The sequence below is a fragment of the Ornithodoros turicata genome, chromosome 6 (genome assembly GCF_037126465.1).
Source record: "Ornithodoros turicata isolate Travis chromosome 6, ASM3712646v1, whole genome shotgun sequence".
NCBI classification, from domain to species: domain Eukaryota; kingdom Metazoa; phylum Arthropoda; class Arachnida; order Ixodida; family Argasidae; genus Ornithodoros; species Ornithodoros turicata.
Genome location: NC_088206.1, coordinates 74,245,811 through 74,263,481, shown reverse-complemented (window position 1 = coordinate 74,263,481; position 17,671 = coordinate 74,245,811). Strand labels below are relative to the sequence as shown.

Genomic DNA, 17,671 nt, shown 5'->3' with positions numbered 1-17,671 from the left:
TGGGAAAGTTGAACATGCAATGTTCGTGAAAGAAAACTTTTTCAATCGACTGTTCCATTGACACAGTGGAATCATTTATGTATCATGTGTGTAAAGCTCAGCTAACAAAGCCATGCACAGGAAGCAAGCAGTGGTGGGAGCTGGTTGGGAGTAGAGTTGGAGGTAACTCGTTACTGTAACTAAGTTTCTGGTAAGTTTTAACTCTGTACTTCTGCGCCGTGGTAACTTTCAGAGGAACTCGTTTCTTTTTCAGGTAATTTTGCCAAAGTAATTTAAGTTAGGTTCCAAGTTACTTTTAATTCGCTTTTCGCTTACGTCCACATATTTTCTTGCTTTCTCTCCGGTTCCTTCATGGCATTTTGCCATAAAACGTGATATGTATTTTATTGACATCAATGACAGTATTTTATTCAGGAAGTAAGAACCGCTGCCATTGAAATGAAGCTGAACCATTGCGCGCCCACAGGGAGTAAAGATGCAAAGCGTTTGAATAGACCTCTACCAGAGAAACGACATCGTGAAGTTAGTAGACAGACTGAAATCGGAAGGAGAAGGCTGGGTTCCACGAACGCGCACTTCTTCGCTGCCTCCCATTAAAAGAAAAGTAGGACCGAAGGTCGCGTCCCTTTTCAGAGACCATCGTAATCCCCTCAAGACCGTGGCTTTCGGGTGCGACCTTGTTCACCTCTAGCTTCGAGCGTAGTTCAACTCTATGAAATTTGTGGCGCTGTCTAACACTACGACGCCATTTGTTTACAAACAGGGAGAGGTCTATTGTTGGACATAAACGAAAACGATCTAAGCGTGTTGCACTCCTCCTCAGGCAACTCAAGGTCTAACTCCACTGCTCACGCGCGCTGCACCCGCGTAATGCTATTTTGTGTCCGAAGTAACGTGGAAGTAACTCGTTCTGCTATTTTTTTAAGAAACTCAGTAGCAGCGAGTTACATTTCAGGTTAAAGAACGTGGTTATTAACTTAGTTACATATTTCACACGGTAACTTAACTCGTAACGAGTTCTTTTTGACGGGTAACCTCTCAATCTATGGTACGGAGACTCTTGAAAGTTGTTGTTCTATTCACAGCTCTGGATGACGGACATTGGATCCGATGAAAAAATGCCTTTCGTGCTTGACACTGACCGATTCGTAGAAATCGCTCCTCTAGGGCAAAATGAACGCTTGTTGGGTTTGCTCACGGTCGTTTTCTCTATTCCTCAGAGAATGCCTCCTTTCACCTTGTGGCTACAGAAGCGGAACTACATGAAAAAACATTCTGGTCCCACAAATGTTCTTCCGCTCAGAGCGACACTGTCAAAGACGAAAAATCTTGGTCCACTGTTATTCCCGTCATAAATTGTTGGCTATGGAATGACAAAGTGAATGGCGCAATCATCTGAAGAAGGCTATTCACCGACGACGCAACCTTGAACCTACGAAAGTCTCTCCGAAGCATCACGTGACGACGCGGAGGGAATCACTTTCTCCGCTGGCTGGCACACTTTCCGGTGGATGCTTATTTCATCTTGGACACCGAAGCAAGGTAGGTACGATACTTGTCTTTACGCTGTGCCTTTTAAGCAACATCAATTATAGACTAGAAATATTTTTATCCCCGCGGAGCAGTGAAATAAACGGGAATCAATCAATGTCAATGTTCGCCGCCTTTGAAGAAGTACCGATAAGAAGAGCACAGAGAGGCAGGCCTTCTGAGACACGCAATAAAGAACAAAGAACGTCCAGTGGGTGTCTCGTGACGTCAGTGACTCAAAACAAGTCCCCATTTTATCACATCTAAATTTGCATTTTCAACGTGAAATCAACTACCTTTTTAAATCGGGAAAATTGGCTCAACTGGAAAACGTTTAGGTGCAGATAATAGTTAGGCTGCGATATGGGATTGACCAAGAACATAACTGGAATCTAGTAATTTTTTTTAAATCCCATACATGACGGTCACCCAGACAACATATCAATGTGATGAAAGTCACAAGCTGCTTCATAGGTCGGCTATTATTGTGAATCTTATTAGTACCTAAAGGAGATGTTATTTGGAAATAAGAGAATCACTTGAGGAGATTTTTTCATGAAATTCTAGCTATAAGCAGAGATGGCGTTTCTGCAAGTGGGTGTCCAGGTGGACAAATTCTTTGCAAGAGAGACTTTTACAAAAAGTAAATTTTATGCACTTCCCCGGGGTCATCAAGTACTGGAAAAAGATGTCGCCGGAAACAGCAACTGAAGAGGAAGTAAGAGATTCAGTCACTGGTGAAATACCCGGTCAGTGACCAGAGCTTACTCTAGCTACAACTACATGACTTGACAAACCATAGTGTAATAGTGTAGCTACAGTTAATGGTATTGAGCAACCCTAGATTTACATTACAACGTTTCCCAGAAACTTATCTACAATGTCCGATATTTAGTCAATGGAGTAAAGAACACAAAGTGTGGGCAATGAAATGAAACTCGTATCTAGAATACTCAGGAGAGAAAGCAATGAGTACTACTAGTAGCAACATTGCTGCGAAATATACCACCTGTATCTCACTATACATAATACTAAAGTCAGTGTATATGATACTAAAGTGATGCATACAGACTACAATATAAATTAAATAGAGGGAAGGTCGTTAACTAGCCGAATGAACAGTTGTTTCAGTATACAATGTGGCAATGAATGAATACTAAAGCTATGAGAAAAATGCAAAATTAGAACGTGGTAAAAAGCTTTCCAAAACAGTAAATATCGCGGACGGAAAGTTACAACTAAACAGCTTCCTCGAGTGCAAGCTAGAGGTAAACTTTAATGTAATTACAGTAACTCAGTATTTTGGGTGTGGTAATTAATTACTGTATAAGTACCTTGGTTACATCTAATTACAGTACAGCTGTATGGGGTCGAGTAAACTACACAGGCGGACTTTTAGTATGAGAGTGTGGAAGCCCTCTGCAAAATTCAAATCCGATTCGTCGCTTTTGTGGCCCTCCCGGCAACGCATATTAAGTAACTTAAATACGAGGTTAATCGAGTGCTGAAAAGGGTTCACAGAGGTCACTACTGACGGGGAATATGCGTCCTAGGCCGACTTCCAAGGGCCGACATATGCTTGCCCCCAGACAGCACAGCCGGGATTCGAACCCGTTTGGAAATGCGCATCATATCGTCACACACCTTACGTGTCAATTACCTGACTTATTCTCGGCGCATGCACGCTAAACTATGAAATATTCGATGAAGCAAGGTTTTGCTACAATGTTAAAGATTTGGCACTTGCTACACGAACCACGTAAATATGAAAAACAAACACACGTTTATTTGTTATTACACGAGATGTGTACCACACTTATGTCTAGAAAATGCGAAGCAATCTCCACATCATTGTTCTTTTTATTTCCACGATGCACAAGTACATGATAGCCGCAAAAAGAAACTATTGCTGCTTCAAGAATTGTTAATCGGGAAAACTTGAACAACGTGCTGCGTGCGAAAATAATTAGCACGGAAAGGCGTTTCCTGCTTGGCTCTGTTAATTAGAAAGTGCACATGGTGACATTTGACGTAGTGACAACACATCCAAGTATGTGAAGCTGAAGCCCCGTCTAGGTAGTTTTTCCATTGGAACAACGAGGCCGACATCCTTTGGTTGTTCAGTTACACGACCATTGACAGCATATTGAATACATAATGTTATAAAAATATGCACTTGAAAATAATAATACGCAAATGATTACACTGTTCTAGTACTCCAAAAATGTTATGCCTTGGAAAAGAAACATGTTTGCCAAAAGAATTGCTCACCACGAATGGCTCCTCGCTTCTACAGTAAATCCTGCGATGTTTTAAAAAGCATCTATTCAAAGAACCTCGCGGCCGGTACAAGGCGCTAGGCAGGCGACATTGAAAGGTTACTAAAAAATCATGTTCTGTTATGAGAGCGAATTTTGCTCCATTTGCGATGGAGAGAGAGCAGTGCCCCGATTAAAGGACGCAGACATGAATCCACTGACCTGGAAACGGGTCACGTGGTTGTCAAAAACTTCCTCCTTCTCCCCCGCTGTGTATCATCATGGTTGCTGACTGTGGTTGGAGACGTTGTTGTGAAATACCGCTGGATTAAGCTGCTCATTGCTCGGGACCGTCCCCCTCGTGTAAAGAGGGGGGCGGACCAACAGGTAAGCACCCTTTTGTGTATGACGTCAAAATGAGAATGTTGTCGTGGCGTAACTAAAGAGTTATTGCGAGCTAGAAAGGCACTTGAAATCTGCAGCACGATCGCTTTCATTCAAGTCAAGAAACGTTTCTGTGATGGTCGACCTAAAATCGTCTGGCGATGACCTTGTCTTGCCTCATCGTCTGCCAAGTTAGTACGCTCGGCCGACCATCAAGGACGGTCTTCTTATAATTCATCATCCCAGAATGCACGAATTTCATTACCCAACTCTTCGCAATCATCCGGGATTCTGCAAAAGTTTGTACCCCTGCTGTTCTAGAGTCGGAAACAATAGTCGTGGGAACAGATCGCCGCTCAGCAATGCATTCATTAGCGGCTGTTTAATGGCGCTGGCGATAGATGGCGCTGGCCCCAATATGTAGCTGAGGGAAGCTTCTTTGTGTATACAAAATATCGTCCATAGCAGCCCACCAATAAGGATCCAGAGAAGAGCACCTTGTGAAACTTTGTTTTCTCAACAAGTCTTCCGATCTGATAAGGACAGAGAGACTTGGAAGCCAATGAACGTTCCAACTAGGACGCCTCCGTATTTCTCTGGTATCATCGTTAATGGTTTGTCGAGAAGGCGAGCTTTTTAAAATACATCTCTCGTGGCTATTTTTCCTGACCCTTACATGAGGAAGCCCAGCTCGCCCAGTTGACAAATTAAGAAAACCCGGTCAGTAGACGGATTACATAATCAGAGGGCAATCATTCATGAGCTTCAAATGAACATGACATGAACAGTCTACGTGAAAGAAAGCCCAGAAACTAATGATTCATTGATTTAATAAAGTTTCAATAGGAGGGTTTATTCCTCGGTCTATCATTCTTGGAAGGTAGAAGAACCAATAGTGTGTGGAAAGGAAAGTGAAAAGGAGAGAAAAGTAGGTCGGCTGAGCACTTTCCCCGTCGGACAATCACTTGGCGAGGGGCAGTCACTGGTACCGGTCGTTTCTTTCCGCTTCCGATAAAAGGAGAAAAAATGGCTCCTTCTAGTCCTTTACTTGTATGCATATTATGGTGAACTTTTCTCATTGGATTACTACACTGTCGGTAAGTCCATTTTAACGTTACCTCCAAGTTACCTAAACGAGCTAATTGGACGGGACGGAGTCAGTGATTTCATCAAATACAATCAAAAACAAAAACCTATATTGCTTTCATTGCGTTTTATGGCATCTGGAAGAAGACCCTGGTTCGGACAATCAAACTTGTCATCTATGGAAATTGCTACCAACACTCGATTCCTACTCGATTTATTGCGCCATCTTTCGTATGGCGCCACGCAAACTATTTCTGCCGTGATAACGTTCGCAGATCGAGAAGGATTTTGAAACACGCGCGCGAGAAACCCGTCGTTTGAAATCCCTCTCACTTAACAGCACCATCGCCCGCTGAAAGCACCGCGAACCAACTAGGGCTATGAAATGGAAAGGGCCAAAATTGTGGTTGAACACGCGTTTCCAAAGAAATCGAGACCTGCCAGGGATATTGATATTCCGTTTTACACTTTTGTTCCGGTACACAGGCTCAAAATTCACTGGGTAGCGTAATGGGCGCTAACTTGCAAGTAACCCTGTCAATAATTAACTAGCCCAATCTTCAGGCTTCAAAAGTTGGGTTTTTCCTTCCTTCGGACGTCAACACGAACAACCACTGAAGTAACGGGAAATGTCCTTTCTAGGCCTGTAAACACGTCTTCCAAATAGCGAGCAAGAAAACTGCAACATTCTCCCCGTGACTTCCGCGTTGCTAAAGAAATTAGGCTTAGAAGCCCTTTCAATGAGAAAACGAAACATCAGGTCCAACAGTGCTTTCTTTTTCCGTCTGGGGCAGAGCAGTCGCTTACGCAGACGATTCTCGGCAGCTAATAAAAGTGTTTGGATGAGGTGGCGTCACGCCGCTAGGAACTAGTTTTATCAGAAAATTACTTCCTAAAGGAACCTTTCTTTAGCTCTTGGCGATTCACGGAAGAAAATTTTCATACAGCATTTTAACGAAGTATGAAACGCCTAGCTTTAAAATGTTTCGTTGGCGTTGGCGTAAATGGCGTTGGTGACTGACGAACGATAAGCAAGCCACCCTCGAACGATACTTTGCCCAATTAATCTGGAAAATCATACCTGAACACCCTGGGGTCGAAACGATTTTTCGTAATTTTAGTGAATCCTCTCTATATGCACAAGTGTACGAGAAGTGTACGTGAAGCAGCCGTGGTGTCAACTTCGTTCTTCCTTGTGTGTTTCTTGCTGCATTCAACAGTATGCCTCTCTATATGATTTTAATCAAATTACTTGGCAATGAGACAGAGTGTTCTTACTTGCTCCATGTTGCATCGGGGACATTATCATGGCACTGCCTTCCGTCATGGATAATCCTTTCTCATTTGGGAGATAAGGAAGTCCATCCATGAGAGACAGACGTCTACGCCGCTGTCTCTCATGGATCATAACCAACGCGCTCCTCATGTTTTCTGTCTAACTGGAGGTTGATGGACACTGTGTTGCTTTATCCAGAGACGCCCATTGAATTCTCGGTCTCCTTGAAACGTCTCCATAACCAACTTCCGAGATAATGGACTCTCAAAGGCGAAAAAAAAAATCATTTCTCATTGGTTGGAGAAGGTGAGGAGGAAAGAACCCTTCGACACCGCAATTTTTTCCATTCGCGGCTACTAAAGTTCTGGAATTGGTAGCTTACTTCGTGATAAACCAGAGAAGTATATTTGATCGAAGCGCTTGTGTTGTAAAGCACTTGAAATGCTTACTAGTGCAACTGTCAAGATAACGTTTGCGATTCCAGCATCATTTCCTGAGTCTCAAATCTTCCGAGACATGCCAATTTTACGCACCAAAGGATCCTCGTAGAGTATTAGCGTCCGTCGAAGGTCCCGACTGGTTGCGAACCCAATATGATTCCACAACACCTTATCTTTGAAAATATAGAAAGAGTAGAACATTGATTTAAAACCTCTGTCGGTCAGATATTGGCTGAGTGTGTGCAGGAAAAACAAAACAATAGTTGGTTCGGGGACCTACTTTCTTTTTGTCGTCGTCCGTGAGGAAAAGTTTGCTGCCGCATACTAATGGACACTATTTGGACTAAAATCATGTCACCTCTGTGCTTCTAGCCTGGGTACCATCTGACCCAGTAAACAACACATGTCCCGACGACGTGTGCATGATATGCCACCTTGGACAATGGGATATCATCTTGTATATTCCATATATACCCATAGATATCCATGCGACATCCATGAGACCAGGATATGGGCACAGTTTGAACGTTGCAGGTACATGAACGTTGTCATGTCATCGCGGGATATTAGAACAAATGTGGGACGTTTATGAACCGTTGTTCTGACTGTTAAAATTTAATATTAATTTGCACTTACTTTTACTTTATACGTCACAAGTGACGACGCCACGCTGATATGAATGGAAAGTGCATATTTATTACCAAACATATTACGTGTTATATATTTGGCATCAATTAACAATTTGTACGTAGAAATAAATGAATATGAAATAAATACCTGGAACATGTACTAGTTATACTTAGTTGCATTTTGTGTGCACGCATAAAAGCAAACTGGCCCTTCAGGATGAAACAGTGTGGCACATAAAGGCCTCAGGTATGGGTACCTTCTGCAGTCGTTGTCACATCAACGGACGGAACCGCCTAAAAAGTAGGACATTGAAAAGAAAGGCCACTCGGTGTGGCAACTGAAAAACATTGTTCTTTCACTTGACGTTGTTGAAAAGGAGGTGAAGGAAGTGGTTTAAAATATCGGACACGCCAATAGTTTCTCTGAACAATGGAATAATTTTTATGACCCATTTGATTAGCGATCCTCCAGAGAAAAACCCGGCGCTCATATTTCCCCGAACATCCCGCAAAGGTAAAAAGAAATAACCACGCATTTAAAATCTAACACAACATGGAAATCCCGTAGCCTCACATTTCAAAAGAACCTACTGATTACCCACTCCACTGCATTAAGCTCTTTTTATTTCAATCACATTGAAAAAATTGGTGCGCGAGAATGTCATCTGCGCACGCTCAAGTGAATGTTTCCACACACTCGCTTGGAAACACGTCACTTGTGTGGTTCACACTGAAAAAAGACATTTAAACTAACGTTCGCGTGGAAGACCGACTTGGAAATAATTATATTTGCCTCTTGAAGAAAGCTCCGTGGGAAAATTTCCGCAAAAAGGACAAATAGCGTTCGGAACCTGTTGATGTTGTTGTTCCAGAGGTGATTAGGTAATGGAGCCGCACCCTGAGTAGAGGATTTTGTCGTCATTTTGATTAGAGTCTTAAAAACGATTGTTGGGAACACATCCTGATGGTGATCCTCCTGTATGCTTTTGAAATGACACGAGAGGCCTCTGCAATGTGGGTTTTGTTTCAGGGCTCCAAGATGATCCTTCTCACCATGCTCATAGCGACAACAGCGCTTGGAAATCAGGTAAGCCGTTTTTACTTCCAGGGAGATGTGTTCCGCTCTAATGAAGCGTCATGGCAGACCGTAACACAGAGAGGGAAAACCGGTTGAGCCGACCTTGTTTTTCCTTGTCATGTAAGAGCAAGATATTTGTAGCCCTTCCTGTCCATAACGGAAGGACTGTATTTCACTCTTCCGCACTTTAAACAGTGCCAAAGTTTCATTGCTAGAGAGGAGAACGCATTTCTCAAACTTGTTCGGATGACCCAGCCGTCACGTGATGCTACCAAAGGGTGAGGCACCATTTGTCCAATTTCATGACTAATTATAAGACGTCGCAAGTAAACAAAGAACATCGGGGTGATACGATAGTGTTCGTCCGTCAAAATCCAAATGGGGGAAGTTATGGCGCTAAATATAGGGCGGCGACCTTCCTGGATCGCACGGAACATATTTTCGTCCTCCGGTGAAGGGCATTTCCCCAAAGTTCCGCAGTGGTTGCACAAGTTATAGCAAAGCCACAAAAAATGAACATGAGGTCCTGGTGGTAAGTCGTGTCTATTGGTCCGAATTGACGATCTGAAACTTTGGAAATAGGAGAACAAGAATGGGAACAGGAGTGTAACAATAAGGAAACGTTTGTGACCTAGATGAGGCGATCAGGAAATGCTCCTTTGAAACCATTTTCTTTCACCGCTTTTAGATCCTGCGAATGTGGTTGCCTTAATGGCATTACACGCTAAATATGTTTGTCGACGAGCACATTCACAGCTACTATGAAAATGCCGTTGACAAAATTATGCCATCGAGTCAACCCGGAGGCTTCTTGGCGCCGTGAATTCGTAGAAATGAGTTGTCCTCTGGTGTTTACACAAACCAGCGTGTCCTGAGTAGATTCCCTTGACAACTATCTTTCTGACAAGTGACCACGAAGTCACACAGTGCAAAACACGAAGGAGTCACTCAGGTGTCTCACTGGCAACTATATCACCGTGGTCTAACTTGAACTTGAACGAGGTCCTCTATGCAGATGACAGTGTGCCTGAGGAAGTAGTCTCTAGAGCGGAAAAGAAAGGTTTGCCGCCACAAAGGGGCGGCAGTTGTCTCGAAAAGGCTTCTTCACGTGGAAATTGGTTCTCTCGCATTGACGACACGGAATAAGACACTCACAGCCCAAAGGAGAGAGTGAGAAGAAACCTGTTGGCTTATTAACGACATGACATGAGATCGCATACCGAGAACCTAAGGTCTCCCTTTTGCTTTATGTTCACGATAATCATGCTTTCCTTGGAATGTGGTTCGGAGGATGTTGCCCTTTTGGTCGGTATCTATGGTCTTCCTGATGACCAGGAGAACGCCATGCTCTCTGAGGTACCATGTGGCCCGTCGAGCCCAAGTCCAATGAGGACTTGGCGGTGTCGTTGGAGCAACCATTCGTTATTTCAGTTTCAGTTTATTTGGTGACAAATAGAAAGAAAAAGACATGTAACATCTGGGTCTGCTAGGCAAGCGAGTAGAGAGCGATGGAGGTTCGCCAAGAGTTGCACCACTCCATTCCACATAAGGTTCACAGCTGCTTTCCTGCAAGCTCACGTGGGGGTTCTAGGGGCGCATCCAGCGCCATCGCTACCTGCCGAGTCACGGCCGGCACGGACGGCCATAATAAATCAGTTTTCTTCCGACATGAAAGCTGTCTTTGCCTGACTCCTTCATATTGGTGACCTCACAGCATCATCATGCTCACAATCCAGTTCACTTCCACCCTCGCCTTCAATTCCAGGCAGTGATATATTGTAGCCCGCTGACCCGGTGCATAACAGCCCAGGAACGCGTCATGAGATTCATCTCGGAGTTCCCCACAGATATCCGACACATCAGCGGCTTTAACATTAAAATTTAACATTAATCGCTCTAAAAACGCTATTTAGCACTGTTTTCACGATCTAAGACGTTTTCAGCTTGATTTTTCCATTTCCGGCGCATTTTGAATATTCGTATTCTCCACGACGCCAATCGCTCTAAAAACGTTATTTAGCACTGTTTCCGCCATCTAAGACGTTTTCAGCTGATTTTTCCCATTTCCAGCCCATGTTTGAATATTCGAATTCTCCACGTCGCCAATCGTTCTAAAAACGCTATTTAGCACTGTTTTCACGATCTAAGACGTTTTCAGCTTGATTTTTCCATTTCCGGCGCATTTTGAATATTCGTATTCTCCACGTCGCCAATCGCACTAAAAACGCTATTTAGCACTGTTTTCACGGTCTAAAACACTGTTGCCGACGGCCTCAGCCGCATCAGCACCATTGCGGGCGATTCTCAACACCTTGCCGCTGCGCGTTTCACCCTCGAAGCCTTCGTCGAACTTGGACGTCCCGATGAAAAGCTCCCGAGGCTTCGCTCCGACATCAGGACAAATCTGCGTTTCGGAAGACTTGCTCCTGCAACATCTACCGTCGTTGGCGACGTATCCCTGGGAAAATCACGACCTGTCGTCTAAATCTTCGAAGCCCTACACGCCTTGACACATCCCAGGATACGGGGAACATAAAAGCAGTTCGCTACGTCTGGCTACGCAATCAAGCACAAGTGAAGACGTTGACTCCTTGCTGCCAGCAACGCCAGCGACATACCACCTCCCCCATCAGCAGTTTCCTACCTCCGGATGTCCAATTTGACAACTTGGACATCGTTGGGTTGGCCCTCTACCCACGAGGCCAACGATATCTTCTTAGGGTCGTCGATCGTTTAACCCGATGGCAACCCCCTTTTCGGACATCACAGCAGCCACCATTGCCGCTGCCTTCGTCAGCACATGGTTTGCCCGCTTCGGTGTTGTTAGAGACTCAGCTATACCGGCACAAGGAGCGAGGACAACGATGTGATTGCGTTCGCGCAGTGTTTACTTCGAGGCCAAGCCCGGCTGAAGCATGGCTGGCTTTTGCTAATCTGTACTAAGTTTTGTCTTTAACTTAATAAAGGGGAAGTTATAATACTGGCGACGAGGGAAGTACGGGCTCCACGAACACTACAAGATGAATCAGCCGTTGCCTCCTGAATTCGTACCAGGCTCCAGTTGTACCTCGTGGCGTGAACGTCTAGAACTTTTCTTTGAGGAGAATGGTGTGCAGGACGCGGCTAAGAAAAGGGCTCTGCTGTACATCTTTTGGGGCAAACAGATCTACGACAAGGTGCGAGACTTGCTGCATTCGCTCTCGCCGGCTCAAGTTCCATATAACGACATAAGGGAACGCCTGTGCATCCATTGTGAGACAGGTCCTTCTGAGGTGCTAGGACGCTTTCACAAAAGGGATCAGCTTCCCCAAGGGACAATCTCCGAATATGCCGACGCTTTGAAAGCTCTAGCTAAAGACTGCAATATCGGCAGTGTTACCGTTCCATTGCCGCCGCCACTTGCCCCACCCACAGGGTCACCTGCCACGGCGCACTGCGATTCCTTTGCGACCCAAACTGCAACAACGACCTCAGCGATCGCCTCACCGTCATCAGCAACGGTCTCACCGGTTCCGCCACCCCGTCTAGGAGACGTGCACCTGCAGCAACGTCTACTCTCCGAAAGGAATATCACACCCCAGAAGGCGGTTCACATGGAATCAACGGTTTCACAACAGGCAAGCACGCGCAGCAGGGAAAAAAAGTGCTTCAAGCACCAGCAACCAAAGGCCGAAAGATTGCGCAAGGGCCTACCGGCGCCGCAAGGCCGCTTGGAAACAGGTGCTCGCAAATACATGCTACGTGAATTGGAAAAATTACCAATTCCATAAAGCCGTGTTCAGGCGTACCATCTCTGCGGCAAAGCGGGCCTTTTTCACTGAACGAAACGCATTCCTCTCCGGCCCGAAGAACAGGAAAGCCCTACACAGGCACGTTTCCAATATCAGCAGGTCTCTCTCCTCAGGATTCCCCCCGGACTCTCTCGTCATGTCCGATGACGCGGCGAGGGCCCAGCTGGAAGATATCGCCAGGGGTCTGGCTCTCCGCTTCCAACGCTCTACTTCCTGCGCGCGGCAGCCTCCCGTGACGTCGTCGTCCGGCTTCGTTGCTGTTTCTGCAGAGGAACTTGACTCAGTGGTGCGCGCTCTTCCAAGCTCGGCTCCCGGCCCGGACGGCGTCTCAGGCAGAATGGTGAGGTCCCTGTGGGCTGCCCATCCAGAGGAGCTCCTGAACATTGCGAACGTCTCCATCGAACACTCGTGGATACCGGATGACTGGAAGGTGTCTAAGGTGGTTATAGTCAAGAAGATCGCCTCGAGGGGCTTGGCCATGGATAACATTCGCCCGATTGCCTTGACATCCGTCCTCTGCAAGACCATTGAGCGGATTCTGCACCGCCGGCTCTCTTCCTTCTTGGAAGCCTCTTCAGCGCTCAATGACAGCCAGATCGGCTTTCGCCCCCGTTGCTCAATCTGGATGGCGCACGCCAACCTGGAAAGCCAGATTTGCCTTGCGCGTGAGTGTGGGAAGATGTCTGCCCTGGTTACCTTGGATGTGGCGAAGGCCTACGATAGCGTGGAACACAACGTCCTCCTCCATCGTATGGTAGCTCTCAACATTCCCCCGTACATCGTTTCATGGGTTTGCGGCTTCCTCACTGGACGAGCATTCTTTTGCTCGGATGGACGCTTTGTCTCATCTTCGCATCTGCAGCAGAGGGGCGTCCCCCAGGGGTCCGTCCTTTCGCCACTGCTGTTTAACATTTTGATGAGTTCCCTACCTCTCGACCCGGGCGTCCTCACCCTGACCTATGCGGACGATATTGCCTTCTTCTCCAGCTCTCTATCGCTGCATACGCTACGTGAGAAACTGCAAGAATATCTCCTCGCGCTGTCATCCTGGATGCGTTCCGTCCACCTCACGTTGAACGTCCAGAAATCTGCAGTCCTGGTGTTCCCCCAGACCAACTGGACTGGAGGAGCTGTGACCATCATTCTGGATGTTGCCGGCCAGACCATTCGCCAGACCAACCTGCTGCGCTACCTAGGCGTCTGGTATGATCACATGCTCCACTGGGACCATCATGTGGAAGTCATAAGCCAGAAGGCTTCGAAAGCAATTGGCACAATCCTCCGCAGCGCCAGCGCCCGCTGTGGTATGCGCAGGAGCACCCTGCTCTTCCTGTACAAGTGCTACGTACGGCCAATTCTTGAGTTTGGGTGTGTCGTCTTCTCGCACCTCCCCGACTACCGTCTGGGCAGGCTATTCGCCGTAGAAAGGAGAGCCCTCCGCCTGTGCATGGGCCTCCCCAAGTACACGGCCAACCAGGCGCTGTATGCCGAAGCCCGCATTCCCCCTCTGAAGACTCGGTTCCGCCTACTCACTGTGAACACCTTCCTCTCGCTCTGCCAGAGCCCATTAGCCTCCAGACAGAACCAGTCTCTCAGGGATCGGGCCCAGTGGATCGCCCGGAGGTAGCGAAAATCCAACACCCCGCAGCTCGTCTTTGTCGAATCCCTTCTGGCCTCGCTGAATACTTCTCTGACTGCCCCTCCTGCGCCCATCTGTCCGGTCTCGTCCATGGCCCTGCGAGCTGCCGACGCGTTCCAGCCCGGCGTTGCCTACGCTCCGTCTCCCCGGCTTGAAGCCCTCCTCTCGGCGCACATCAACCAGTTCCCATCTCACGTTGTTGTCGCGACAGATGCCTCGGTCTCGGCTCAGCTAGCGGGTGCCGGCGTCGTCTTCCCTCAGCTCGACTGTCACTGCCCCATCCGCCTCCCTGACTACACTCCCGTGTTCGAGAGCGAACTCCTCGCCATGATACTGGCTCTCAGAATGGCGCCCCTTACATTTCCCAGGATCCTGCTTTTGTCCGACTCCCTGTCGGTCATCACTGCCCTAGCCAGCCCCCCCAGCGAGTGGCTCGAGCTCCTGCAGGCCCTGAGTCCTAGCCACATCACGGAGGTGGTCCTGACATGGATTCCTGGGCACTGTGGCCTATCTCCCAACGAGTTGGCGGACAACCTTGCAAAAATTTCCCTCTCCGGCCCTATCATTGACGTCCTTCCGCCCCTGCCCTCTATCACGCGGGCCAGGTATAGAAGGCTGCTGGAGCTGACCGCTCTCCGCTCTCTGCCAGCCCGGTACGCCCATCTTTCCCACGCTTGGCAGGCTGACCGCTGCGTCTCCCGTCATGTAGAAGTCTTGCTGACTCGACTGCGCTGTCTAGCCCTTCCACTGAACTTTTACCTGCACCGCGCGGGTGTCAGCCGCTCTCCTGCGTGCGTCCACTGCGGTCAAGAGGAAACTGTAGAGCACTTTCTCCTGCACTGCCCCCTCTACGACCGCTCCCGCCTTATCTACCTTGCCCAGCCGCTGGCTAGACAAGGGGTTCCTCTCTCCCTGGACGCCATCATGTCATTTGGAGCCTCCCACACCGAAAAGTGGCGGTTTGAAATAGCGTCGAGAGCCGCCGCCTTTCTGACCATCTGCGGCCGCTTCTGAAACATCTTGTACCTCCCGCTTCCTCCCTCCCCTCTGCTATGGCTTCCTTCTACTAACATGTCACCGTGGGTCTCATGAGCCTCTAGAGATTAGTCCGCACCAAACCCTGGCCAATCGCCCTGTGTGGCTGGCGGCCACTGTTCCTAGTGGTGGAAGAAGAAGAAGAAGAAGAACAAAAAGTGTTGCCTCAGTCACGGTGAGTACAACCGAAAAAACTGCCCTCACCGAAATGCCACATGCCAGTTCTGCAAGAAATTGGGGCATATTGAAAAAGCATGCATTACGAAGAAAAAGAAACAGGCTTCCGACACGCACTCATCAGGACGGCAACAAGCGAATAATCTAACGGCCGACGAAGCAGATTCGTGGAACAGTTTATTCACAGTCAGCTCCGTGAATCAGTCGACTGAGAGCTTAACCGTATTGGTTACGGTAAACGAACGCCCTTGCTGCTTCGAAGTCGATTCCGGTGCATCATTTTCAATAATGAGTGAGGGCACCTTCAGTGAGCAATGGGACAGCAACAAACCACGTCTGTAGCAACATTGAAGTTGAGCACGTGGACCTCAAGTTCGGGGTAAAACACGAGTCACCGTTCAGCTACACGGGAAGCAAGCTCAGCTCGGTAGCACGGCTCATCGTCGCGGGAAGTGGAACAAACCTTCTAGGTCAAAACTGGTTCGAGCCACTTGGAATTTCACTGGCTGGCATTCACGGAGCCACAGTGCAAACCACTGCTCGACCGGTTCAGCACCCTTTTTGATGACAACATTTCGGGTCACGCAGTTCCCAGGTTCTTCAAGTCCCGCACAGTGCCACTGGCGTGGAGTCGACAAAGAGTTAGACAAGCTAAAGGAGCAAGGCATTGTCAAACCCGTTTCTTCGACATGGGCTACCCCACGAGTAACAGTGCGGAAGCAGAACGGCAGCTTACGTCTATGTGGAGACTACCGTTGCACTGTGAACCAAGCTATCGCGAATGCAGCGTATACGCTTCCCACGGTAGATGACAAGCTGGCTCTGGTTCAAGGAGGCAGGATCTTTTCCAAGATCGACCTGGAGCAAGCATACCAGCAGTAATGAGTGGACATCGCATCATCCGAGCTACTCTCGGTGAACACGCCTCGAGGCCTATTTCGTGTCACACGGTTACCTTTTAGGGTATTAGTCTCGCCTCTGGTGTCGCAGAAATACATGGACAGTCTTCTTGAAGGCTTAGGAGGTTTCGGGGCGTATTTCAACGACATTCTCATTTCTGGCAGTGCACTCGACGAGCGTAACGAGCTCCTGCGCTCTCTGCTTAAGCGCTTGACTGATGCGGGACTCAAGGTTCGCCTGGAGAAACGCCTTTTCGGCGTTAAAGAACTGCAGTACCTCGACTATCACTTCAGCGCAGCAGGCATCAAACTCACATAAGCCAACGTCAAAGCTGTCCTTCAGGCACCCAACCCAAGGAGAAAAATAGAGCCGCAGTCCTTCTTAGGATTGCTCAGTTTTTACAACCGTCTTCTAAAGGACCAAGCATCGATCGCAGTACCCTTATATCGGTTGCTACACAAGGACATACCATGGCTTCGGGGACCCCAAAAACAGGAAGCCTTCAAACAGCTGCAGTATCTGTATTGGTACATTTCGACTTACATAAACGCAGTCCTTTCGCAACGGACACAGAACGACTTGGAGGTTCCACTGGCGTTCGCCTCACGCGAAAATTCAGCAAAGCTAAGCAGAACTACACGCAGCTAGACAAGGAACGTTCAGTCGAGATAAATAGATTCGCTGGTGTTAAGCGCCTACGACAATACACTTGATCAGCATCAGAATGCGTTGAGTCGTCTTCCGCTTCCAAGCATGGCTACCGGTGACATTTTCATGCTGGAATCAGTCGAGTGTGAACCACTCACACCAAGCTACATGCTGTGCAAACCGGCGACTATTCCACTTGAAGAGAACAAGGGTTCACTCCGTATAGCTCTCTACATGCAAAGGATGCGTGATTTGTGGCTCACGTGTAATTTTGCCTCAGAAATACCGGCAATTGCTAGCGTTAAGAATGCTCCACACCCTGGTATTACAGCCATGAAAAGTACAGCAAGAAGCCATTTCTGGTGGCCCAAGCTGGATCACGATATTGAGATCACGGTGAAGAACTGTCCGACGTGTCAGACCTGGGCTCGCGCTTCTTCGCCACTGGTGGACATAGACTTCCCCACACGCTACGTTACACATGGACTTCGCTGGACCTATCGACGGTTGATCGTACCTTATCGTCGTAGACTCATTTTCCAAATGGTTCCAAGTCAACCGATTCGAAGCACGACGTCAGCACGCGTAATAGAAGAGCTACGCAGGATATTTGCGACGTTTGGCATCCCGAGAGAAATGGTCGCAGAGACAATGCGCCAAATTTTGTTTCGGCGGTGATGGCAAATTTCTATACAAGGAATGGAATCAAGCAACGAGCAAGCGCTCCGTTCCACAAATGGACAACCAGAAACCAAACGTGCTCTCAAGAAGTTAACTGACGGTACTAGCATCGAGTGCCG

General features: G+C 47.6%; 1 protein-coding gene across 8 annotated transcripts in view; it reads left to right on the top strand.

Moving 5' to 3' along the window:
• Positions 1 to 1,288: 1,288 nt before the first annotated feature.
• Positions 1,289 to 17,671, top strand: part of LOC135397409 (A disintegrin and metalloproteinase with thrombospondin motifs like) — a 48,071-nt gene continuing 31,688 nt past the window's right edge. For 2 of the 8 annotated variants that reach the window (XM_064629003.1, XM_064628998.1), the window contains exons 1-2: positions 4,096 to 4,175; positions 8,634 to 8,690. In XM_064629003.1, the coding sequence (XP_064485073.1) occupies positions 8,643 to 8,690 (48 nt within the window). In that variant the 5' untranslated portion in view covers positions 4,096 to 4,175; positions 8,634 to 8,642. Of the gene's footprint in view, positions 1,543 to 4,095; positions 4,176 to 5,095; positions 5,270 to 8,512; positions 8,582 to 8,633; positions 8,691 to 8,846; positions 8,960 to 17,671 lie in introns of those variants that run through there. The other 6 variants (XM_064629004.1, XM_064629001.1, XM_064629000.1 and 3 more) reach the window with 5 other exon arrangements.